The following is a 27,648-nucleotide window of genomic DNA, read 5'->3' as shown; positions in this document are numbered from 1 at the left end:
AAATCAGTCCCCCCCACTCTTTCCCTCAACGACTGTCTGTCCCACCTGTGACAGGGACTGTGGTCTCATATTGGACTGTACAGTCACCTAACGACTCATTTTTAGAGTGGAAGCAAATCTTCCTCAATTCCGAGGGACTGCTTATGATGATGGTCCTAGAACCGACCCCTAGGGAACACCACTGTATACCTTCCTCTAGTCTGAAAAACAACCGTTCACCACTACTCTAGATTTCTAATTTCGGATCCAGGCTGTCATGAGCTCATACGTGAAGAATATTCACTGGAGTGAAGAAATCACAAATCGGGCTATAGTAGTTTCTCTGGCACTGCACCCAAATAGTCATTCTTCATATGTAGACAGTGAATGTCATCAGGCTAATTGACCACGTGGATTTCATATGGGTGACAGTAGCTAACTCGGTGTAGACTAGTTATTAAAGCTGGTCTGTATGGCTCAGTGTCACATTCCATTTGAGCACCAGTCTCTGAAGATCATGTAAGCATTAGCTGCTAGCAATTTTTTTAGTGGCCACAAATGATGTTCGATATACATAAGAACATAAGATTATATGGATGAACAAGATACATAAGAACATGGGTAAAGTAAGGAATGAAAAATGATGTTCAGTCCATCAAAGCTTATCTCCCTGGTATATTAACTCTCCTATTATATCATCTAATTGTACTTTGAATAAGTCTAATGTTTTTTATTACCTTGCTTGGTTGAATAGTCACTCTAATTGTGAGGATGTTTCCCCTGATATTTACTGCACATATACTTTTCTCTCATTTCTATTTATATCCTCTGGCACTAATTTCTTGGTGATACGTCTTCCAACAGCTATGCAAAGTCATTACAGTGTGAACTGGTACACTATAGACTGATATGAAAATGGTGATAAACTAATGGCATGTAAAATGAGTGATCCATGATTAATTTATGTTTTTTTAGAAAAGCTTCTAATTATACAAACAAATAGAAAGTCTTGTGTGATTATAAACCCCATTTGGCACAACATTTCAGTTTTCAAGTTATATATAATGGTGCTTTGTCTTTATGCATATATTATATATATAAACACACACACATATATATATTCCCACCTTACAACTGTGACTACTCTCCAAAAGTACTTCATTATCTTTGGGACATCCGGTGGTCATGAAAGGCGCTATAGAAATGCAAGTCTGTCTTTCTTTCTCTTTCTTTCTTTCTTTCTTTCTATCTATATACAAATTGTATATACTTACATTTACATACACCTATATATAAACTAGGACTTTCACTGCTACTTTGAATTTTTTGTACTTGTTTCAAGCCATGTGGTGAGTAAAACAGAAACTAAAACAGAAACTGAAATACAACTTTTAACATCAATATTCAGATATTTTATTTGGATTAACACAATAACACAATATTTTACCCCTTTAAATAAGTTACGTGTACAAATAATTTAAATACCATATACAAAAATGTTAAATAAAAACAATGGATATGGATGGCCCTCCAATACAACTTTGGAGAGCAACAAGCAACTTACTTTTTCAACAGGCTCTCAGTAATCTGTTAGAATGATTCTTAAGAAATTAGCATGAAACTGATGTCACCTTCTTAAATTTAGGTCAACATTTTTAGCTTATTTTTCCCCCCACCTTTCCTGAAGATGTTACTGGGCTGGGGTACAGTTCCACGGGTGCTGGTGCAGTCTGGTACCACATCCATTCATCTCTGATTCTTGACAGGGAGCCTATTCATCAGAGCATGGAATCATTAGCTGAATCCAATCCTGATTTCACTCGAGGTCCATATATACATACTTTCAAGAAGTAGTCACTGGATAGCAATTATGAACAGGAACACTGGCTGATGTTGTCCTCTTTACAATCCAAAGACTAATTCCAACACCAAAACGCCAAAATTAACTTTGCAACATATAGATTCTTCTCTGATCCAAATCTTAACAGCCAAAGTTTTCTTTTCAAGAAACTATTACTGTCTGTGAGCAGGACATACATTTATTAGTTACATCAGAAAGTCATATTCTAATGTACCACAACCACTGATGTTCGAAACAAAATAATACTTTGCTACTTCTGAATTTGCTGTGTTTTGTGCATACGTTGCTGGCAATGTCCGAAAGTTATTTCCAGTATTAACACAGCTGGAAAAGTCAACTACCCAACTATTTTCCAGCACTTAACATCATCCAGCTGTACTACTGAATTGTATGTTATGCATCGGCCATATTAAATATCTAACTTTACCGAGTCCATGTAACTAATACCTAACATATTTGGAAACTTACGCAAATGATAAAGCAAAAGATAAAAATATCTATATCCATAGCTATCTTTGGTGTCTTTTATGAACAACTGCAACAGAACACATTACCTAGTATTTCAATAGATAACATAAAATAGTATAAATAAGAACAAAAAAATCTACAAATGCTGGAAATCTGAAATATAACAGAATTTCCAGTTTTAAAATCAAATAGTCCATTGACTGCTAAATGTTATATTCAGCATCGTCTCCTAAACAGTATCTTTATTATAACCATAATCTGTTGGAATGAATTCTGGAATCTGGTACATGTTCTTGTGAATTTTGTTATATTTATTTCCAGAGCACAAGCTAAGAAATGCTTGTTCTCATTTAGCAATGTGTGTGCTACATTAGGATAAGACGATTTTTATTAGAAAAATATTTTGCCATTAACTATATGTAGTTAATTATCAAAGTGTGATAGATAGGTGTAAATTAATATTTTTGCGCATTTAATCTCATGAATATAAATTCTATGTAGAATAAACACATACTATTGCATTAATTTAGTAGTGCTATGAATAGTGTTTTGCTTTCATAGATAATTTATACAAAATGGTTTTACTAATATACAGTTGAATTGTTTTGAGGTTTCCACTGTGCCAAAGGAATCACAATGATAAGTCCTGAGAAATCATTAGCGAGAATAAAACAATGAACTTCATGAGTCTAAGTTAACAATAATCCAAACAGTAACAAGAGGTATTTAAATACCGTAAGATCAACAATTGTAATCCCCTGCCCTCACCAATTGTTTCCTTGTACCTCCTCTCCAGCAGACAGTGCCTAATTTTGGAATATGATAGCACTCCAACACTTTAATCAAACAGCCAGTCGTCATCTGTCTTAATATTAGGGCTAGACAATTTAGAAGTGAAATCAGGAAGCACTTTGTCACACAAAAAACTGGAAAACTGGAACTCTCTGCCCCAAAAGGTTGTGGATGAATAGAAACATAGAAACATAGAAAAATAGGTGTAGGAGTAGGCCATTCGGCCCTTCGAGCCTGCACCACCATTCAATAAGATCATGGCTGATCATTCCCTTTAGTACCCCTTTCCTGCTTTCTCTCCATACACCTTGATCCCTTTAGCCATAAGGGCCATATCTAACTCCCTGCTAATGCTCGGCCAATTGAAAATTTCACGATTTTTGTTAGGTATGGGTATCAAGGGACATGGAGCAGAGGTGGGTAAATGGTACAGATCAGCCATGATCTACCTGAATGGTGGAACAGGCTTGAGGGGCTGAATGACCTACATTTGCTCCTATGTGAGCCTCAACAGTGAGCATTGGTGGGTGATTTGATTGAGGGGCGGGAGGGGACAGCCAATCTCAGCATTACAGTATGAATCAACTGGAAAGAAGAGGGAGCCACTGCCAAATTAGTTCCCTGTTTCAAGCTCACGTTGGCTGAGAGAGATACTAGCATCCCACTACCACCCTAGCTGAGATTGATTAACTCAGCACTGGCTGTGCACCAAACTCAGGGACATTCCTGGTATGTATGACTCAGGATCACATCACAAGGTGCATTCTTCCAATGAGCCATTGCAGAGCAACCACTTCCAATTTTATATCTATTTTACAAACATTTGTGGAGATAAATAATTGGAAATATCTTCGCACCAAAAGACATCGGCGAGAAATTCGAGAGCGCCCCATCCGCTAACTTTTGAAGGCTGAAAAAATTAGTGCCAGGCGCTAATGATTCTCAGTTTTCTGTAAATTCGGTGTTAGCACTCCAGGAAGGAAGTGGAGTGCTAAATCAAGCACTACCACTTCAGTTGGAGCATTAAAGGACACAGGCGGGACGGTAGTGGTGCAGCGCTGCACAATGGGCTGTGCAGCGCTGCTGAGATCCGATGCTCCTTATCCTCCCTTAAAGAGAAGGGCCATCGCTGCAGGCTCGGCATTGGGACCAGTTAGCTGGTCCCCGACGGCAGCCACAATCCGGCACGATCAGCCCCAAGCACTCCAGCAGAGTGCCGGGCTGATCGATCGTGGTCGAAGAAAAATCAACAAGAAATTGAAATTATGCATTGGGACAATTTTTCTACTTACCATACCAATATCTCCTTTAACTTGCACCCCCGAAGTACCCGGCCTCCCAAACAATGCCTCCTGCAGCTGTCGGTGTTGTCGCCCAGCGATGCTGCAGGGGGCGGGCAATGACGTCTTTATCTCTGGGCGCAGGAGATTGTGGCGCAAGGTGTTACCACCGCCGCAAACCAATTTAGCGGGACTCATTTATTCTGTCGTGCTCGGTAAGTCGTTAGCACCCCATTATCGCTCCCTCCTCCCCCCCCCCCCCCGGAGGCGATAATAGGAGGCACGAAGGAGGTCAATTTTTAGGCCATAAAGTCTTTACTTATTATCAAAGCATCTCAGGTCTTGTGCCTGAACAAAGTTCTGTTGCACGGCCCAGAACTAAAACTGTCTCTACCCTTTCAATAGCTCAGCATGTTATCTGTACTTGGTGTTGTATCAGACTGTTTGTTTACTATCCGATGGAAGTCCAAATCTGCATAATATGAGGTTGCATTTCAAGCTTTGGTCTTACTATTCCATGGTGCAGTTCAGTAATGCATTGCACCACTTCACGTTTCTATTTTAATGACGCTTAGAAACAGCCCTTCTATCTGGTGTTCACGGTCTGTTTTAACTGGAGCAGTGTCTGCCTCAGAATTACTTTCCCCAACAGGCAGACACAATCTACAGCACTCTCCAGCTATTAATGCTATCACAGATCCAATTAGCAGTAGAAAGGCAAGTGCAGATATTATGAATAGAAGTGGACTGACTTTCTTGATGCTTTCATCATGACATTCTCCCATGTGATCACTTAATAATCTGACTGTTGACGAATCATTGTCCTTTGGGTGAAAACACTGAGCAGTACCCATATCTAGTATTTCAACATCAGTACCATTCAGTATCTCCAACCAAGTCAATGTGCAACAGTTGAAATCATTTCCACTTAAGTACAGTGTTTTAAGAGTTTGGGAGACATTTCTAATGATCACATCTTGAAGAACATGAAAATTGTTGCCCCGAATATCGAGGACGTGCAGCGGAGCACATCCAATGCCATAGGGTAAAAAGTCTAACTGATTATATGACAAATCCAAATTTCTGAGGTGATTCAAACATGTCAAATTGACTTTGGAGGTTTGGATCAAATTCCACCTTAAAGAAAGGTATTGCAAAGTGCGTTCCAAACCAATCAGAGCCTGATCTGACACTTCGAGGTATTTATTTCTTGAAAGGTCCAAATATGTCAAGGGAGTCTGATAGAATGCGTAAGGTGCTAGCTGTGTAATGTTATTTCCATCTAAGTTGAGGTATTTAAGAGTAGGAATTCCAGAAAAAGACACACAGTGATTTTTATTATGGCTCTTGTGAATCTGGCCATCATATCCCATGGTCTTATTTTCCACATTACAAATCTTTACATTATTGTTGGCAAGATTTACTTTTTCTATTTTGGGCAGGACTTTAAAAAGCCGAGAGGGTAATAACTGAATTGAATTGTTTTGAAGGTACAAGTATCTTAAGGAGTGGAGAAGCTTTTGATTATCTTCCCCCACAGATATATTGCTAAGTTCATTGTCGCTCAGATCTAGAGACGACAGGAAATTCAGTTCATCGTCATCTTCTATTCTAAAATTCTGAAAACAGTTTCCACTGAGATTCAAGTATTGAAGAGAACTAAATTTATTCAAAAAGCCATGTGATATATTTACCAGTACATTGTTGCTTAAATCCAAAAATGTTACTTCAGATAAATTTGAGTGGGCATTGTGATTGGATGTCTTATTTAACATCGTAAGTTCTTTATATCTGTTTCTTATGTCCCATGCAGTTGAGTTGTTCAAGAAGTCGGGTGTTACACTGATCATTAAATTGCTAGACAAATTCAAATGTTTAATCTGATGTAATTTTGGAAGAAATGGAAAATGGAACAACCTGTTGTGACTCAGATCAAGCACTTGAAGCTGGTATTCTTCCTCACTCTCACTTGTCATGAAGAATTCAATGCCATTTCTGCTCAGGTTCAACACCTGCAGCTTAGACAGATGAAAATCAGAAATACAGGAAAGTGAATTCATGGCTAAGTTCAATTCAACCAAGTCTGTTAAACACTCGAAGGCTCCTGCGGTTATTTCCGTAATATAGTTTTTATCGAGAAAGATATATTTCAAAAACAGCATCCCGCAGAACATATCAGGCGTCAACTTCATCAACAGGTTGCCAGACAGATGTAATTTTTCCAACGAAGACAGATTCTTCAGATGCAGAGCTGCTGTGTCACTGTCCCAAGAATTCTCTGACAGATCTAGCACTTGGAGATTCTTTAATCGGCTGAAGGCTCCATCACTGGATGAAAAGTTCCTGCCCAGGAGATTATGTGCCAAAATGAGCACTCTCAGGCTATTCAAATGTGCCAGAGCCCCTGACGCTATAGTTTTTAGTTGGTTACAGCGGACATCCAGGTGTTGCAGTGAGCTGAGATTCAGCAGCGATTCCTCTGTCAATGCCCTGATTGAATTGTGGGATAAATCTAGTTTTTTAGTCCCCGGCATTGGAAGTTCAGGTACTTTGGACAGGTTTCGATATTGACAGGACACATCGTGATCTTTCTGCCAAATAAGATTTAAAACAATAAATATTTAATTTTCTCGCAAGCTTTTTTTAAAATGGTTTAAGACAATAAGACAATAATCTTTATTTTGCACTATAACAAAAAGAAATCTGCTCATATACTTCAGCATATTCACAAACTGCTAGAAGTGAATGCATGTCCTGTGGTTCCATACATTTTAAAGCGAACAGGTTAGAAAGAAGCATCTCTTCCTCAAGCTGGGATCGCTCACAACTTGAGTTGAGAAACTGTGCAAGTTATTGATTACTACTTTATAAAACTCAAGAGTTATAATTCTGCAGAAAACAATTACAGACATTTCAAATAGTAGGGACACATGTATATTTTGCACTTAATTACTATTTAAGGGATTTACCAACACTAATAAGCAAAACCAGATAAAAATTAATTGTTGAAATCATTAATATCTTCGTGGGAAATACCTTATTTCACCATTTTAACAATGCTGTGAACTTATTTATTCAGTGTGAGCCTTTGGCTTCGTGGTAGCATCCCTGCCTTTCAGTCAGATCAGTGGAGGGTTCAAATCCCATTCCCAGTCAATCCCAGAGTGCCATGACCACAGCTCCGGCTCTTACTCCCGGGATGACATCCAGCAGGGTGCTCGTGTCTGGTGGGTGGCCCTGCTCATTGTATGGGGTGTGGAGAGACCATAAAGCCCTCTTGCTGTGTAGGATTACCCAGAGTAGCACAAATACGTACACAAATACACACACATAAAATAAATGTTGCTGATATAACGATGCTTATGGCATGTGAAGATACAAAAAAATGTTTTTAAACAAGCCACTTTGTTAAAACAGTGAGCTTGATTTCAGCCTGTAAGAATTTCAATTTTAATTCTACTAAAGCGTTCTAATTTTACAAAAAACAATTACAAAAATGTTAAATCTGCTCTGCCACTACCAACTGAAGAATCGGTGTAATAAGAGGTGACCCATCAAGCTCACCCGATCTGACTGACTATATGCAACTTACAGTAACTATGTCACTTGCATTAACTCTCCAGAACTTCACTTACCTGCGTAGGGAGGCGACTGACCACAGGTCAAACCTCTGAGCTTTGAAAACAGTGACATTTCTGCCTGACGCACGAAGCCAAATTGAGCAAAAAACGTCAAAATACGAATCAAATATTCTAATCCATTTTTATTCAACCCTGACTCTATGGCACTCCGGTGGTCTGATTAGGACACAAGCCAAAATGTTCTGAACTTCTGATAACCTGTACCAAGCAGCCTTCAATCCTTCAGTACACCTTTACACTCATAATTGCATACCTTTACATACATAATTGATACAGAATAATTTCCCCAAAATAGGTGTTTTAATTGAGTACCTCTATTTTACAAAATACATTCCTTTATTCTTACTGTAGAACGCAACCCCTTAAAATCGTGAAGCAAAATGTATTCCATTCAAACAGAGAAGAGTTGGTTGAACCCTACCGTCTGACAGCCTGTGAGCGCGGTGCTGGTATCATTGATGCTGCCTGTTGCAAGGCAGGGTACTGCCGTAAACCACAGGAACAACCAAAGATGCATCTCTCCGCCCCAAGCAGCAATAGAATGACATGACTGCACCGCGAGTTCAACATATCCCTGGATCCTAATGTATCGTAATCGGGGAAAATTGTATGAGTTTGGGAGTCATTTACGCACAACGTGACTTCTGACCAAGTGTGTGCGATAGTGGCCGGGAATAGAACCGGCCCCCGCACTCGCCACTGCATTGCTGCTCTATTTTGGGAACTGATGGTTACTGTTCATCCGCACACATTTAAAACAATCATAAGGCATAAAACAAATCAAAGACCCAATAGAAACTAACCAACTACATTTAAACAGGAATTGTATGTGATTGTTGGAATGTCTGAAGTACCCGAATTTATAACGTTTATTTTATATGTGTGTGTTTGTACTGTGTGTGCACTGTGTGTGTGTGTTTGTGTGTATGTGTCTGTTTGTGCGTATGTGTATTTGTGTGTGTACTGTGTGTGTTTGTGTGCGTACTCCGGGTGTGTGTACTCTGTGTTTGTGTGTCTGTGTGCATGTTTTTTTAATTCATTCATGGGATGTGGGCGTCGCTGGTAAGAACATAAGAACATAAGAATTAGGAACAGGAGTAGGCCATCTAGCCCCTCGAGCCTGCTCCGCCACTCAACAAGATCATGGCTGATCTGGCCGTGGACTCAGCTCCATTTACCCGCCCGCTCCCCATAACCCTTAATTCCCTTATTGGTTAAAAATCTATCTATCTGTGACTTGAATACATTCAATGAGCTAGCCTCAACTGCTTCCTTGGGCAGAGAATTCCACAGATTCACAACCCTCTGGGAGAAGAAATTCCTTCTCAACTCAGTTTTAAATTGGCTCCCCCGTATTTTGAGGCTGTGCCCCTAGTTCTAGTCTCCCCGACCAGTGGAAACAACCTCTCTGCCTCTATCTTGTCTATCTCTTTCATTATTTTAAATGTTTCTATAAGTTCACCCCTCATCCTTCTGAATTGAAACGAGTAAAGACCCAGTCTACTCAATCTATCATCATAAAGTAACCCCCTCATCTCCGGAATCAGCCTAGTGAATCGTCTCTGTACCCCTTCCAAAGCTAATATATCCTTCCTTAAGTAAGATGACCAAAACTGCACGCAGTACTCCAGGTGCGGTCTCACCAATACCCTGTACAGTTGTAGCAGGACCTCCCTGCTTTTGTACTCCATCCCTCTCGCAATGAAGGCCAACATTCCATTCGCCTTCCTGATACCTGCTGCACCTGCAAACTGACTTTTTGGGATTCATGCACAAGGATCTAAAAGAGTTTCATGCACAAGGACCCCCAGGTCCCTCTGCACCGCAGCATGTTGTAATTTCTCCCCATTCAAATAATATTCCCTTTTACTGTTTTTTTTTTCCAAGGTGGATGACCTCACATTTTCCGATATTGTATTCCATCTGCCAAACCTTAGCCCATTCGCTTAACCTATCTAAATCTCTTTGCAACCTCTCTGTGTCCTCTACACAACCCGCTTTCCCACTAATCTTTGTGTCATCTGCAAATTTTGTTACACTACACTCTGTTCCCTCTTCCAGGTCATCTATGTATATTGTAAACAGTTGTGGTCCCAGCACCGATCCCTGTGGCACACCACTAACCACCGATTTCCAACCCGAAAAGGACCCATTTATCCCGACTCTCTGCTTTCTGTTAGCCAGCCAATTCTCTATCCATGCTAATAAATTTCCTCTGACTCCGCGTACCTTTATCTTCTGCAGTAACCTTTTGTGTGGCACCTTATCGAATGCCTTTTGGAAATCTAAATACACCACATCCATCGGTACACCTCTAACCACCATGCTTGTTATATCCTCAAAGAATTCCAGTAAATTAGTTAAACATGATTTCCCCTTCATAAAAGGTTAGTAAAGACAAACGTAGGTCCCCTGCAGTCAGAATCAGGGGAAGTCATAACGGGGAACAAAGAAATGGCGGACCAATTGAACAAGTACTTTGGTTCACTGAGGAGGACACAAACAACCTTCCGGATATAAAAGGGGTCGGAGGGTCTAGTAAGGAGGAGGAACTGAGGGAAATCCTTATTAGTCGGGAAATTGTGTTGGGGAAATTGATGGGATTGAAGGCCGATAAATCCCCAGGGCCTGATGGACTGCATCCCAGAGTACTTAAGGAGGTGGCCTTGGAAATAGTGGATGCATTGACAGTCATTTTCCAACATTCCATTGACTCTGGATCAGTTCCTATGGAGTGGAGGGTAGCCAATGTAACCCCACTTTTTAAAAAAGGAGGGAGAGAGAAAACAGGGAATTATAGACCGGTCAGCCTGACATCGGTAGTGGGTAAAATGATGGAATCAATTATTAAGGATGTCATCGCAGTGCATTTGGAAAGAGGTAATATGATAGGTCCAAGTCAGCATGGATTTGTGAAAGGGAAATCATGCTTGACAAATCTTCTGGAATTTTTTGAGGATGTTTCCAGTAGAGTGGACAAGGGAGAACCAGTCGATGTGGTATATTTGGACTTTCAGAAGGCTTTCGACAAGGTCCCACACAAGAGATTAATGTGCAAAGTTAAAGCACATGGGATTGGGGGTAGTGTGCTGACATGGATTGAGAACTGGTTGTCAGACAGGAAGCAAAGAGTAGGAGTAAATGGGGACTTTTCAGAATGGCAGGCAGTGACTAGTGGGGTACCGCAAGGTTCTGTGCTGGGGCCCCAGCTGTTTACACTGTACATTAATGATTTAGACGAGGGGATTAAATGTAGTATCTCCAAATTTGCGGATGACACTAAGTTGGGTGGTAGTGTGAGCTGCAAGGAGGATTCTATGAGGCTGCAGAGTGACTTGGATAGGTTAGGTGAGTGGGCAAATGCATGGCAGATGAAGTATAATGTGGATAAATGTGAGGTTATCCACTTTGGTGGTAAAAACAGAGAGACAGACTATTATCTGAATGGTGTCAGATTAGGAAAAGGAGAGGTGCAACGAGACCTGGGTGTCATGGTACATCAGTCATTGAAGGTTGGCATGCAGGTACAGCAGGCGGTTAAGAAAGCAAATGGCATGTTGGCCTTCATAGCGAGGGGATTTGAGTACAAGGGCAGGGAGGTGTTGCTACAATTGTACAGGGCCTTGGTGAGGCCACACCTGGAGTATTGTGTACAGTTTTGGTCTCGTAACCTGAGGAAGGACATTCTTGCTATTGAGGGAGTGCAGCGAAGGTTCACCAGACTGATTCCCGGGATGGCGGGACTGACCTATCAAGAAAGACTGGATCAACTGGGCTTGTATTCACTGGAGTTCAGAAGAATGAGAGGGGACCTCATAGAAACGTTTAAAATTCTGACGGGGTTAGACAGGTTAGATGCAGGAAGAATGTTCCCAATGTTGGGGAAGTCCAGAACCAGGGGACACAGTCTAAGGATAAGGGGGAAGCCATTTAGGACTGAGATGAGGAGGAATTTCTTCACCCAGAGAGTGGTGAACCTGTGGAATTCTCTACCACAGAAAGTTGTTGAGGCCAATTCACTAAATATATTCAAAAAGGAGTTAGATGAAGTCCTTACTACTAGGGGAATCAAGGGGTATGGTGAGAAAGCAGGAATGGGGTACTGAAGTTGCATGTTCAGCCATGAACTCATTGAATGGCGGTGCAGGCTAGAAGGGCCGAATGGCCTACTCCTGCACCTATTTTCTATGTTTCTATGTTTCTATGAATCCATGTTGCGTCTGCTTGATTGCACTATTCCTATCTAGATGTCCCGCTATTTCTTCCTTCATGATAGCTTCAAGCATTTTCCCCACTACAGATGTTAAACAACCGGCCTATAGTTACCTGCTTTTTGTCTGCCCCCTTTTTTAAACAGAGGCGTTACATTAGCTGCTTTCCAATCCACTGGTACCTCCCCAGAGTCCAGAGAATTTTGGTAGATTATAACGAATGCATCTGCTATAGCTTCCGCCATACTTTTAATACCCTGGGATGCATTTCATCAGGGCCAGGGGACTTGTATACCTTGAGATCCATTAGCCTGTCCAGCACTACCCCCCTAGTGATAGTGATTGTCTCAAGGTCCTTCCTTCCCACATTCCAGCGACCAGCAATTTTTGGCATGGTTTTTGTGTCTTCCACTGTGAAGACCGAAGCAAAATAATTGTTTAAGGTCTCAGCCATTTCCACATTTCCCATTATTAAATCCCCCTTTTCATCTTATAAGGGACCAACATTTACTTTAGTCACTGTTTTCCGTTTTATATATCGGTAAAAGCTTTTACTATCTGTAAGGCCAGCATTTTTTTTTTCTTTTTTTGAAAATCGTAGCCAATCGTTCCAATTCTTTGTCAAATCACAAACGCCAGAGGTCACCTTGGGCCCATTCAAGGATCACTCTGCGCCAATGCTCTTAGCCAAAAGGCCTAGAGCCACTGCACCGTTCCTGGAAGTACTGCAATACCAGGTTCGTGCCATGGAGGTGGATGGGTCAGGCCCCCCACACACCTCCGTGGAGGTGGATGGGTCAAGCCACCCCACCCACCTCCTATTTCCAAAAAAGCAAGCATATACCTTCCTGATCCAGGGAGAACCACCTTGGGGTTATGGTGGTTACTCCCCTGTCAGGTCAGTTACGCATGATCTTAGCCAAACATTTATTGCCATTCCTAGTTGCCCTTGAGAAGGTGGTAGTGAGCCATCTTCTGGAACTGCTGCAGTCTGTGTGGTGAAGGTACTCCCACAGTGCTGTTATGGAGGGAGATCCAGGATTTTGACCCAGCGACAGTGAAGGAACGACGATGTACTTCCAAGTCAGGATGGCGTGTAACATGGAGGGGAACTTGGAAGTGAGGCTGCTTCCATACGCCTGCTGCCCTTGTCCTTCTAGGTGGTAGAGGTCGCGGGTTTGGGAGGTGCTGCCGAAGAAGCCTTGGCGAGTTGTTGCAGTGCATCTTGTAGATGGTACACACTGCAGCCACAGTTCGCCAGTGGTGCAGGGAGTGAATGTTCAAGGTGGTGGCTGCTTTGTCCTGTCCTCGAGCTCCTTGAGTGTTGTTAGAGCTGCACTCATCTAAGCAAGTGGAGAGTATTCAATCACACTCCTGACTTGGGTCTTTTAGATGATGGAAAGGCTTTGGGGAGTCAGGAGGTGAGACACTCGCCACAGAATACCCAGCCTCTGATCTTCTGTTGTTGCCACAGTATTTATGTGGCTGGTCCAGTTAAGTTTCTGGTCAATGGTGACCCCCAGGATGTTGATGGTGGGGTATTCAGTGATGGTAATGCCGTTGAATATCAAGGAGCAGTGGTTGGACTACCGCTTGTTGGAGATGGTCATTGCCTGGGACTTGTGTGGCGCAAATGTTACTTGCCACTTATCAGCTCAAGCCTGAATGTCATCCAGTTCTTGCTGCATGTGGGCATGGACTGCTCCATTATCTGAGGAGTTGCAAATGGCACTGAACACTGTGCAGTCTTCAGCGAACATCCCCACTTCTGACCTTGTGATGGAGGGAAGGTCATTGATGAAGCAGCTGAAAATGGTTGGACCTAGGACACTGCCCTGAGGAACTTCTGCAGTGATGTCCTGGGGCTGAGATGATTGTCCCCCAACAATTACAAACCATCTTTCTTTGTGCTAGGTATGACTCCAGCCAGTGGAAAATTTTTTCCCTGATGCCCATTGACTTCAGGTTTACTCGGGTTCCTTGATGCCACACTCAGTCAAATGTTGCCTTGATGTCAAGGGCAGTCACTCTCACCTCACCTCTGGAATTCAGCTCCTTTGTCCAGGTTTGGACCAAGGCTGTAATGAGATCTGGAGCTGAGTGGTCCTGGTTGAACTCAAACTGGGCATCGGTGAGTAGGTTATTGGTGAGTAAGTGCCAATTGATAGCACTGTCGATGACACCTTCCATCACTTTGCTGATGTTGAGAGTGATGAGGCAGCAATTGGCCGGATTGGATTTTTCCTGATTTGTACCTGGGCAGTTTTTCACATTGTCAGATAGATGCCAGTGTTGTAGCTGTACTGGAGCAGCTTGGCTAGAGGCACGACTAGTTCTGGAGCACAAGTCTTCAGCACAACAACCGGGATGTTGTCGGGTCCCATAGCATTTGCTGTATCCAGTGCGCTCAGCCACTTCTTGATATTACGTGGAGTGAATTAAATTGGCTGGCTTCTGTGATGGTGTGGACCTCAGGAGGAGGCCAATATGGATCATCCACTCACCACTTCTGGCTGAAGGTGGTTCCAAATGCATCAGCCTTATCTTTTTCATTTGCGTGCTGGGCCCTGCCATCATCGAGGATGGGGTTATTCATTGAGCCTCCTCTTCCCGTTAGTTGTTTAATGGTCCACCATCATTCACGACAGAATGTGGCAGGACTGCAGAGCTTTGATCTGATCCGTTAATTGTGCAGTCACTTAACCCTGTCTATAGCATGCTGCTTCCACTGTTTAGCATACATGTAATCCTGTATTGCAGCTTCCCCAGGTTGGTAGCTCATTTTTATGTAGAAACATAGAAACATAGAAAATAGGTGCAGGAGTAGGCCATTCGGCCCTTCTAGCCTGCACCGCCATTCAATGAGTTCATGGCTGAACATTCAACTTCAGTACCCCATTCCTGCTTTCTCGCCATACCCCTTGATCCCCCTAGCAGTAAGGACCTCATCTAACTCCTTTTTGAATATATTTAGTGAATTGGCCTCAACAACTTTCTGTGGTAGAGAATTCCACAGGTTCACCACTCTCTGGGTGAAGAAGTTCCTCCGCATCTCGGTCCTAAATGGCTTACCCCTTATCCTTAGACTGTGACCTCTGGTTCTGGACTTCCCCAACATTGGGAACATTCTTCCTGCATCTAACCTGTCTAACCCCGTCAGAATTTTAAATGTTTCTATGAGGTCCCCTCTCATTCTTCTGAACTCCAGTGAATACAAGCCCAGTTGATCCAGTCTTTCTTGATAGGTCAGTCCCGCCATCCCGGGAATCAGTCTGGTGAACCTTCGCTGCACTCCCTCAATAGCAAGAATGTCCTTCCTCAGGTTAGGAGACCAAAACTGTACACAATACTCCAGGTGTGGCCTCACCAATGCCCTGTACAACTGTAGCAACACCTCCCTGCCCCTGTACTCAAATCCCCTTGCTATGAAGGCCAACATGCCATTTGCTTTCTTAACCGCCTGCTGCACCTGCATGCCAACCTTCAATGACTGATGTACCATGACACCCAGGTCTCTTTGCACCTCCCCTTTTCCTAATCTGTCACCATTCAGATAATAGTCTGTCTCTCTATTTTTACCACCAGTACGCCTGGTGCTGCTGCTGGCATGCTCTTCTACACTCCTCATTGAACCAGGGTTGGCCCCCTGGCTTTATGGCAGGGATATGCCGAGCTATGAGGTTACAGATTGTAGTGGAATACAATTCTGCTGCTGCTGATGACCCACTCATGGATGCCCAATTTTGATCTGCTCGATCTGTTCTGAATCTATCCCATTTAGCACGGTGGTAGTGCCACACTGCACCATAGAGTGTATCCTCAGTGTGAATACGGGACTTTGTCTCCACAATGACTGAGTGGTGGTATGTTTGTGTATGTGTATTTGTGTGTATGCTTTTGTGTGTACTGTCTATGTTTGTGCATGTGTATGATTGTGTGTGTACTGTGCATGGTTGTTTGTGTGTGTGTGTGTGTGTATATGTATGTACATTTGTGTGTATGCGGGTTTGCTAAGGTCATCTGTGTTAAGCCCTCCTGTACCTGTACGTCGCTAATGTTCTACACCAGACCATTAGTTTACTCTCAATTCTGGTCTGTTTGTGTCATCCAAGGATGCAGCTTCCCTTGAATAACACAGACTTTATATTTAATTTAATACATAAATAAGAGGAAACTAATATTATTCAAGTTAACCATCTTCTTGGTGACAGCATTTCAGAATAGTGCTCCCCCACCCCGCCCCACAGAGAAATAGCTAATTATATACTTTAATTATTTCACGCTGCATTACTCCTCTTTCATTTTTCCAATATATTTTAGAGTCCTTCAGGAATCATTTTTCAGGCAGTAAGAGCCATCTGTTGGACTTGTGTAGAATTGCAGGCATATTGGAGCGGGGCAATGTAGCTAATGATTACCTTTACAAGTATCCAAGAGTTATACAGCCTTCAGCCAGTTATACTCTGATCCGAGCCCCTGTTTGTGATGGCCCCAGACTGCAGTTGAAAACTTGGAATGGTTTTGTGGGTAGTATAGTGGAGACAAAAACAAAATACAGTTAGATGACGTGATGAAGTTAAGATGAGCCAAATAGCCTCTCTCTTCTCTATTCAGCTCGTCAGCTTGCAAAACAGAACCATGATTATATCAGAAAAGAATGTTTTCCAAAGAATTTAACATTCTCTTGAGCATGTGTTACTTTTTGCCATGATACATTTAGCTCTTTGTTTTTCAAGTAAAAAAGAAAGACTTACATTGATATAGCGCCTTTCAATGGACACCCCAAAGCATTTTAGAGTCAATGAAGTACTTTGGAAGTCCATTCACTGTTGTATTGTAGGTAATGCGGCTACCAGTTTGTGCACAGCAAGTTCCCATAAATAGCAAAGTGATAATGACCAGATAATCTATTTATTGTTATGTTGGTTGAAGGATAAATATTGGACAGGATACTGGGATAACTCCCCTGCTCTTCTTCGAAATAGTGCCATGGGATCTTTTACTTCCACCTGAGGGGGCAGAAGGGATCTCAGTTTCATGTCTCATCTGAAAGACGGCACCTCTGACAATGCAATGCTCCCTCAGCACTGCACTGGTGTGTCAGCCTAGATTTTTGGGCTCAAGTCTCTGGAGTGGGACCTGAACCCACAATCTTCTGACTCAGAGGCGAGGGTACGACCAACCGGAACAAACTCTTGTCACTGGGGCTCATTCGTAAATTTGCAAGTAAGTAGGATGTGAAGTAATCAACAAGGAAGAAAGGACTAAACGATGGGGGCGGGGTGAAGAGGGGGTAAAGTATTAGAAGGGATGTGGAAACTAAGAAGGCTCTTGGAGAACATCAGAAACAAAGGACTAATATGGTGGGGAATCTGAAGCAGACGGGGAATTTCCTATTGTACACCAAAAAGTATCAGGGAAAGGTTTAGGGTTAGAATTATAAAAATGTTTCTTCTTCTTTAACAGAGGAGAGGGGCTAACCCAGTCTTCCTTGGGTTAGATTAAGACTACATTCAACAATATTCTAACATCGAAAGCAGCTTCCATTTTCACCAATTGAAATGTAGTTTCCTGGTATTTAATAAATATATAAATTACTTGCATCCATCATCGTAGGCAGTCCCTCGGAATCGAGGAAGACTTGCTTCCACTCTTAACATGAGTTCTTTGGTGGCTGAACAGTCCAATATGGAAATTACAGTCCCTGTCACAGGTGGGACAGACAGTCGTTGAGGGAAAGGGTGGGTGGGACAGGTTTGCCGCATGCTCCTTCCGCTGCCTGCGCTTGATTTCTGTATGCTCTCGGCAATGAGACTCGAGGTGCTCAGCGCCCTCCCGGATGCACTTCCTCCACTTAGGACGGTCTTTGGCCAGGGACTCCCAGGTATCAGTGGGGTTGTTGCACTTTATCAGGGAGGCTTTGAGGGTGTCCTTGTACCGTTTTCGCTGCCCACCTTTGGCTCGTTTGCCATGAAGGAGTTCTGAGTAGAGCACTTGCTTTGGGAGTCTCGTGTCTGGCATGTGAACTATGTGGCCTGCCCAGTGGAGCTGATCAAGTGTGGTCAGTGCTTCAATACTGGGGATGTTGGCCTGGACGAGGACGCTTATGTTTGTGCATCTATCCTCCAGGCTCAGTCCCTGCAAAGAGACGCTCAGTCACTCAAGCAGGAAATACCAGGACTGGTTTGATGAGAATGATCAGGAGATCCAAGAGCTAGTAGACCGCAAGTGCGGGGCATTTCTGAGCCTTAAACAACAACCCAAAGTGGGAGCAGCAAAGCAGCATTACAGACGGCTCAAGGCTGAGGTTCAACAAAAAACCCGGGACCTAAAGAACAGGTGGTGGATGGAGAAAGCACAGGAGATGCAGCAGCTGGCCGACAGACATGCTGTGCGAGGATTCTTCATTGCAGTCAAGGCCACCTACGGTCCAAACACCCATACTTGCATTAACTTATGATTGGAGAACACAAAAATCAGTATTTAAACACCAATTGCCTTGCGTGTAGTCTAGGGTTGTGTCTAGGTTTGCATACCCACCAGGATTGTCCTGCAGTCTCCAAGACACTGCTGCGAGCAACCCAGAGAAAAATCATAGGGGCATTACAAAAATTGTGTGTATTTTTTTAAAATTTCCTTTGAACACTTTCATTTATTAGTTATAAAAATATAGGAGGTGGGAAAAAAGGTTGTTTGACTGAGTGGGGCAGTTAGAAATGGGAGGTCATGTGATGAAGGAAGATTTCCATCCAGAGTTGTCAATCTTAGACGTGTCACAACAACAACAACTTGTATTTATATAGCGCCTTAACGTAGTAATACCTCCCAAGGCGCTTCACAGGAATGCTATAAGACAAAAATTTTACACTGAGAAATTAGGGCAGGCGACCAAAAGCTTGGCCAAGGAGGTAGGTTTTAAAAACTAAGGAGCGTCTTAAAGGAGGAAAGAGAGGTAGAGAGGCAGAGAGGTTTAGGGAGGGACATCCAGAGCTTGGGGCTCAAGCAGCTGAAGGCACGGGCATCGATGGTTGAGCGATTATAATCAGGGATGTTCAAAAGGGCAGAATTTGAGGAGCGCAGATATCTCAGGGGGTTGTGAGGCCGAAGGAGATTACAGAGAAAGGGAGGGGCGAGGATGAGAATTTTGAAATCGAGGCATTGCTTAACTGGGAGCCAATGTAGGTCAGCGAGCACAGGGGTGATGGGTGAACAACACAGATTGTAAAATCTATGCCAATTTGTTTTGAATTTACATATAAACTAATCATTAGTTGTGATAGCATTCTTCCCAGGTAAGAGTTGAAAAGTAGACTTTCTCTACTTCAAAGGGAGAGTAGATGCTTTTGTTCTCATGAATTAAAGAAAGATTTGGTACCCGGACGTCCCAAAGCGCTTTACAGCCAAATAAGTATTTTTGAAGTGTAGTCACTGTTGTAATCATCATTATCATCATCATAGGCATTCCCTCGGAATCGAGGAAGACTTGCTTCCACTCTTAACATGAGTTCTTAGGTGGCTGTACAGTCCAATACGAGAACCACAGTCTCTATCACAAGTGGGGCAGATAATCGTTGAGGGAAGGGTGGGTCGGACTGGTTTGCTGCACGTTCTTTCCGCTGCCTGTGCTTGATTTCTGCATGCTCTCGGTGACGAGACTCAAGGTGCTCAGCGCCCTCCCGGATGCGCTTCCTCCACTTAGGGTCTTTGGCTAGGGTCTCCCAGGTGTCAATGGGGATGTTGCACTTTATCAGGGAGGCTTTGAGGGTATCCTTGTAACGTTTCCGCTGCCCACCGTTGGCTCATTTGCCATGAAGGAGCTCCAAGTAGAGCGTTTACTTTGGGAGTCTCATGTCTGGCATGCAAACTAAGTGGCCTGCCCAGCGGAGCTGATCAAGTGTGATCAGTGCTTCGATGCTGGAGATGTTGGTCTGGTCGAGGAAGCTAATGTTGGTGCATCTGTCCTCCCAGGGGATTTGTAGGATCTGCGGAGACATCGTTGGTGGTATTTCTCCAGCGACTTGTGATGTCTACTGTACACGGTCCATGTTTCTGAGCCATACAGGAGGGCGGGTATTACTACAGCCCTGTAGACCATGAGCTTGGTGGCAGTTTTGAGGGTCTGGTCTTCAAACACTCTTTTCCTCAGACGGCTGAAGGCTGCGCTGGCGCACTGGAGGCGGTGTTGGATCTCGTCGTCAATGTCTGCTCTTGTTGATAGGAGGCTCCCGAGATATGGGAAGTGATCCACGTTGTCCAGGGCCATAACATGGATCTTGATGACTGGAGGACAGTGCTGTGCGGTAAGAACAGACTGATGGAGGACCTTTGACTTGCTGATGTTTAGCATAAGGCCCATGCTTTTGTACGCCTCAGTAAATACGTCGACTATGTCCTGTAGGACATTACTGTTGTAATGAAGGAAACGCTGCAGCCAATTTCAGCAAGCTCCCACAACCAGCGATGCGATAAAAAACAGTTAATCTGATTTTTTTTTTGTAATGTTGACTGAGAGTAGATAGTGGCCAGTACTCCCCTGGAGAAATCCCCTGCTTTTCTTCAAAATAGTGGCATGGGATTTTTTACGTTCACCTGAGAGAGCGAACAAGACCTCGGTTTAATGTTTCATCTGAAAGACGGCACACTCTGAAACAGCAGTATCCCTCAGTATTGCACTGGAATGTCAGGCTAGACTTTAGTGCTCAAATCTCTGGACTGACGTCTCTTCTGACTCAGAGGAAAAATGTTACCAACTGAACCACAGCTGACACATTAGATTCTTTAGTTTGATTAGACCATACTAAGTGTAAATATTAGGTACAGAGTTGTGCAGTAGTTTTTTAAACTTTTCTGTGGGATGGGGAACTTCCTGAAAATATCAGTATACTCCCTGAAAATACTGTCTAGGGACCTGTTGCAAATATTGACACACTCCTGAATGGGAGTGTCAACTACCCAAGGGAAACTGATGTTTTAATTGCAGGAAGTATTTTTCTTAGTATGTAGCAAATGGAAATAATATGCTAGTAAGTCAACAAGCATAGATAAATATAGAAATATGGTCTCATGGTTGAGAATCTGATGACCGGGAGACCAGGCACCTCTGTGTTAAATGCATGTTGCTTTGTAAATTGGTTCTTTCTATTCATTCCAAATCAAGAGCTGCTTTTATGAATTTCACCAGTTGGTAATGACAGACACAACCATTTTATTGAAGTTGATTTGTCTCAACAATAGCTGACCTGTATGAATGAAAGCAACCAGGTGATATGTTCCAGGTCAGCTTACTGTACCCGCAGGCACTTAAGTGTTAAACCAGCCTAATGTTTCAGACAGTGAGCTGATACATGTCAACTGGTATAAATGAGTTCTTAAAACTAGTGCTAATCTTGCCCGAATGGTTAATTGCTAATAGCTCTCAGATTTCCTGGGTCAGGTCGTTTGCAGAATTATTCACAGATCCAGATGCAGGTTTTGGGAGAACAATGGGGGCAGAACTAAAAGCAAGCATCATGGTCGGGTAACATACATTTTGACAGCCTTGAGAAAAGATCAATAGGTAACTCAACCCACTAACAGCCTTCACTAAGGCTAATGGGGGGATTAAAAAGTGATCGACAAAAGTGAAGGGTAAGTGCAGCATCCCAACACCCTGTTTGATGACTACTGAAGTGAGAGTTGAAAAAAAATGATTTATTCATTAGATGTGGGTGTCACCAGCAAAGCCAGCATTTATATCCCATCAGAAGGTGGTGATGAGCCACTCAGTGTAGTTAAGAGTCAACCACATTTCTGTGGGTCTGGAGTCACATATAGACCAGAGCGGGGAAGGACGGTAGGTTTCCTTCCTAAAGGACATTAATGAGCCAAATGGTTTTTATGACAATCCGGTAGTCCCATAGTCACCATTACTGACTGGCACCAGCTTTTTTTTAAGATTGATTTAAATTCCCCTGCTGCCATGGTGGGATTTGAATGATTAGCCCAGATCTCTGGATTACTAGTGCAGTAACAGTACCACTATGCTATTGTACCCACCATGGATGAGATGGTTGTAAAGGGGTGGCCCTCTTTGCCTTCCTCTCCTCATAGGTCAGCTTTGAAATGTGCCCAGAAAGAGGTGGAGGCACCTCTAGTGCCTGTTACCGGTAGGTGCCCTTATAACAAGATGGCACAGCTCTGTATCTGGCTTTCCATTGGCCTGGCTCTGTAAAGAGAAAAGAGGTTAATGTTAAGACTGGAGACATTTTGTCGAAACTAGTATAAACAGTAATACGGGTGCAACCATAAAAAAGGACAGCTTTATGTTATTCCATATTCCCTCTTTTGAACCATTTAAGCTTGTGTGGGGACTCAGTATTACTTTGCTACACGACAATTCGAGTTTCCACAATGTATACTTTATGGCCAGGATGTACTTCAGTGCTCTTAATGCACATGGAGAACATATATCAAGACATTGCACATCCCCAGGCATAACCATTAACTTTAATAGTCAGAAAATAGCAGACTGTGTGGGTGCACAATTTCCCCATATCTGCTCACTGTGTGCACCAAGAAAGCTGATGTGGGAGATCCCAGTCTACACCGCTAAAAAAAATACAGTTATTTTAATAATTTATCACTGTCTGACTCTGAGGTTCATTGTGACTCTAGAACAAAACGTAAATAAATAGAACCTTACCGGTGCTAGGAATACCCTATTTCCTGCTTCAGTTCCCTGTTGGGCAGGTCAGGGAAGGTTTCTCCTTTTCCCTGCACTTAGTGGTGAGCCCACAATATTGAAATACATTAACCTTGTGCAATTTGTACACTTCGTGTGAGTCATGGTGCAGGAGGTTTATCATAAATGTAATGATTTTACTTGAGAGGGGATGCCTTTAATGCAGCCACATTTTGTTCTTAAGCTTTTTATACATTTTCTATCCTACCCAATTTCTGGGACCTTCCTCTAACTTTCCCTCTCCATTGTGGGGAACTACCTGGTCTACATTTAGCATTGTCACATAACTGTGAACTCCCCAAGATGGGAATTGGGCAGAGTGGAGCCTGCATCCTGACATTGCATCCTATAATGCATTGGAGTCCAGTGCTCTGCAGCATCACCTTTAATTTCTGATGCTAATCCTTGTTTTTAAGGATGGCAATTGCATGTTTCCAAAGCAAATTGAAAGCCACCCCTTTGTATCTGATTGTGCTAATGGTGAGGTTTGGTCTTTAAAGGGATAGGGAGGTCTGGGGGATTGCTTTGCATTCAAACCCCATCCTCTATTTATCTATTTATAACATATTATAGGTCTTGTGTAAAGCAAGCCATACCTATAAGTGTCACATTTACTCCCTCTATCACTCTCCCCATTACTTTATTGATAATACAAGAACAACTTGCATTTACCTGGCACCTTTAATGTTCCACGGCATTTTATAATGCAGCTATTGTTCCAAAGTTGCTGCAAGAAATTTGTTAATATATTAAAAGTCTTGCCTATGGTGTGTACTTACACTACATGTAAGACTTATTTTCTGTAACTCCTTGCTTTTATGCTTTTTCCATCATGTTTTTTTCTTTGCTGCCTGTCCATTATGCTTAAAAACCTATTTATTATACTTACCAAGTCCTCCCAGCTCCTGTTAAAAAATGGGGCCACTCAGCCAATACTCCTCCTGCTGCCTCCCTCCACTCCCTCTTGTTCTACAACCTGCTGCCTCCCTCCACTCCCTCTTGTTACTTCCCTCCAGTCCCTCTGTAGCCTCCCTCCACTCCCTCCTTCCTTGAGTACCAGTGCGTTTCATCCTTTACTGCTCTCTCCTGGTGCCTCAGATGCTAGTAGAGTTTCTCAATTCTCTGCTTCCATTTCCCCCACTGACTGATTTAATTCCCTTTTTCCCCCCTCGCCAGTTCCTGCTGTGATCTGTCCCAGTACACAAAAAGGCCAGGCCACCATGTTCCAGCCGTGATCCAAACCTGGCTTTATGTTCTTTAAAGCACTTACTATAGTCAGTTCTCGATATATGGGTAGGAATATGGTAACAAGGCCTTCATAGGAGCAGGGGCAGATTGTCACCAACTACTTTTCCAGCGCCAAGCTTGGGAGCTATGAGCTTGTTGTTTAAAGTTTGTGATGTTCTTTTTCAGTTGGCAGATGCAGTATAGGCACTCTATGTTCTTTAAATAATGAAGACATGGTTACCAATGAGCTCAGTGCTGGGAAACTATTTGTGGAAAAGCTCTTCTGGGGCATTGATGAGCGTCTTACCCCTCACGGCTTCTCCCCAGAAATACTGTCACACCTCAACTCCTCACAACACCACTAAATTTTAGACTCCCTCAATAACCCCAGATCCAATGTGTGAGGAGGACACAGAAAATCTGCAAAAGGACATAGACAGGCTAAGTGAGTGGGCAAAAATTTGGCAGATGGAGTATAATGTTGGAAAGTGTGAGGTCATGCACTTTGGCAGAAAAAAATCAAAGGGCAAGTTATTATTTAAATGGAGAAAGATTGCAAAGTGCTGCAGTACAGCGGGACCTGGGGGGTGCTTGTGCATGAAACACAACAGATTAGTATGCAAGTACAGCAAGTGATCAGGAAGGCCAATGGAATCTTGGCCTTTATTGCAAAGGGAATGGAGTGTAAAAGCAGGGAAGTCTTGCTACAGTTATATAGGACATTGGTGAGGCCACACGTGGAATACTACGTGCAGTTTTGGTTTCCATATTTACGAAAGGATATACTTGCTTTGGAGGCAGTTCAGAGAAGATTCACTAGGTTGATTCCGGAGATGAGGGGGTTGACTTATGAGGAAAGGTTGAGTAGGTTGGGCCTCTACTCATTGGAATTCAGAAGAATGAGAGGTGATCTTATCGAAATGTATAAGATTATGAGGAGGCTTGACAAGGTGGATGCAGAGAGGATGTTTCCACTGATGGGGGAGACTAGAACTAGGTGGCTTAATCTTAGAATAAGGGGCCACCCATTTAAAACTGGGACGAGGAGAAATTTCTTTTTTCAGAGGGTTGTTACTCTGTGGAATTCGCTGCCTCAGAGAGCTGTGGAAGTTGGGACATTGAATAAATTTAAGACAGAGATAGACAGTTTCTTAAATGATAAGGGAATAAGAGGTTATGGGAAGCGGGCAGGGAAGTGGACCTGAGTCCATGATCGGATCAGCCATGATCGTATTAAATGGCGGAGCAGGCCCGAGGGGCCGTATGGCCTACTCCTGCTCCTATTTCTTATGTTCTTATGTTCTTATCCCACTCCCCCAATTATTCTATACCTGAAAATCTTGCTTCCCAATCCTCCCTTGGATCCTGTCTCCAGTACCCCTGCACCCATGACCATTCTGCTGATCCTAGATCCCAGGACATCTCTCCCAATAATCCTAGATCCCCATACTCTCTCCCAGTAGTGCCATATCAAGGAATCTCATCCCCAATTTTCCCAGACTCCATCTAACTACACCCAAACCCCGTCATCCACCTCCCAATGCTCATTTTTTTTTAAATCATTTCTACGATGTGAGCGCCGCTTGCCCATCCATAATTGCCCTTGAGAAGGTGGTGGTGAGCCGCCTTCTTAAACCGTTGCATTCCTTGTGATGAAGGTTCTCCCACAGTGCTGTTAGGATGGGAGTACCAGGAGTTTGACCCAGCGACGATGAAGGAACGGCGATATATTTCCAAGTCAAGATGTTGTGTAACTTGGAGGGGGACTTTCAGGTGATGGTGTTCCCATGCGCTTGCTGCCCTTGTCCTTCTAGGTTGGTAGACGTCGCGGGTTTGGGAGATGCTGCCAAAGAAGTCTTGGTGAGTTGCTGCAGTACATTTTGTAGATGGGGGTACACACTGCAGCCACAGTGCACCGATGGTGCAGGAAGTGAATGATTAAGGTAGTAGATGGGTGCCAATCAAGCAGGCTGCTTTGTCTTGGATATTGTCAAACTCTTGAGTATTGTTGGAGCTGCACTTATCCAGACAGTTGGAGAGTATTCCAACACACTCCTGACTTGTGCCTTGTAGATGGTGGAAAGGCTTTGGGGAGTCAGGAGGTGAGATACTCGCCACAGAATACCCAGCCTCTGACCTGCTCTTGTAGCCACAGTATTTAGGTGGCTGGTCAAATTAAGGTTCTGGTCAATGGTGACCCCCAGGATGGCGATGGTGGGGGATTCGGCGATGGTACTGCCGTTGAGTGTCAAGGGGTGGTGGTTAGACTCTCGCTTGTTAGAGATAGTCATTACCTGGCACTTGTGTGGCGTGAATGTTACTTGCCACTTATCAGCCCAAGCCTGAATGCATTCGCACATGGACTGCTTCATTATCTGAAGAGTTGAGAATGGAACTGAACACCGTGCAATCATCAGTAAACATCCTCTCTTATGATGGAAGGAAGGTCATTGATGAAGCCGCTGAAAATGGTTGGGCCGAGGACACTGCCCTGAGGAACTCCTGCAGTGATGTCCTGGGGCTGTGATGATTGTCCTCCAATCATTACAATCATCTTCCTTTGTGCTAGGTATGACTCCAGCCAGTGGAGAGTTTTCCCCCTGATTCCCATTGACTTCAGTTTTACTAGGCTCCTTGATGCCACACTCGGTCAAATGCTGCCTTGATGTCAAGGGCAGTCACTCTCACCTCACCTCTGAAATTCAGCTCTTTTGTCCATGTTTTGACCAAGGCTGTAATGAAGTCTGTAGCTGAGTGGTCCTGGCAGAACCCAAACTGAGCATCGGTGAGCAGGTTATTGCAGAGTAAGTGCCACTTGATTGCATTTTTGACGGCCCCTTACATCACTTTGCTGATGATTGAGAGTAGACCGATGGATTGGTAATTGGCCAGATTGAATTTGTCCTGCTTTTTTGGACAGGACATACCTGGGCAGTGTTCCACAATGTCGGATAGATGCCCGTGTTGTAGCTGTACTGGAACAGCTTGGCTAGGGACGCGGCTAGTTCTGGAGCACAAGTTTTCAGCATGACAGCCGGGATGTTGTCGGGGCCCATAGCCTTTGCTGTATCCAGTGCGCTCAGCCTTTTCTTGATATCGCATGGAATGTATCGAATTGACTGAAGACTGGCTTCTGTAATGGTGGGGACCTCAGGATGAATATGGATCATCCAAATGCTTCAGCCTTGTCTTTTCCACTTGCGTGCTGAGCTCCACTATCATTGAGGATGGGGATATTCATGGGGTCTCCTCCTCCCGTTAGTTGTTTAATTGTCCACCACCATTCACAACTGGATGTGGCAGGACTGCAGAGCTTTGATCTGATCCATTGATTGTGGGATTGCTAAGCTCTGTCTATAGCATGCATATAGTCCTGTAGCTTCCCCAGGTTGGCACCTCATTTTTAGGTAAGCCTGGTGCTACTCCTGACATGCTCTTCTGACCTCCTCATTGAACCAGGGTTGGTCCG

The 27,648-nt window shown here is 43.4% G+C and overlaps 1 protein-coding gene across 1 annotated transcript; it reads right to left on the bottom strand.

Annotated features, from left to right (window-relative positions):
• Positions 1-4,670: 4,670 nt before the first annotated feature.
• Positions 4,671-27,349, bottom strand: LOC139266096 (transforming growth factor beta activator LRRC32-like). Its single transcript, XM_070883945.1, has 5 exons — positions 27,107-27,349; positions 22,376-22,436; positions 8,016-8,079; positions 7,206-7,269; positions 4,671-6,971 (listed from the first exon to the last, which is right to left on the bottom strand). Exons 1-5 carry the CDS (start codon positions 27,347-27,349, stop codon positions 4,929-4,931), a joined length of 2,475 nt encoding a protein of 824 aa, XP_070740046.1. The 3' UTR covers positions 4,671-4,928.
• Positions 27,350-27,648: the final 299 nt, after the last annotated feature.

The sequence above is a fragment of the Pristiophorus japonicus genome, chromosome 6, assembly GCF_044704955.1.
Source record: "Pristiophorus japonicus isolate sPriJap1 chromosome 6, sPriJap1.hap1, whole genome shotgun sequence".
Taxonomy (NCBI): Eukaryota; Metazoa; Chordata; class Chondrichthyes; family Pristiophoridae; genus Pristiophorus; species Pristiophorus japonicus.
Note: the sequence above shows the minus strand (reverse complement) of the source record. Positions and strands in the feature narration are given on the sequence as shown.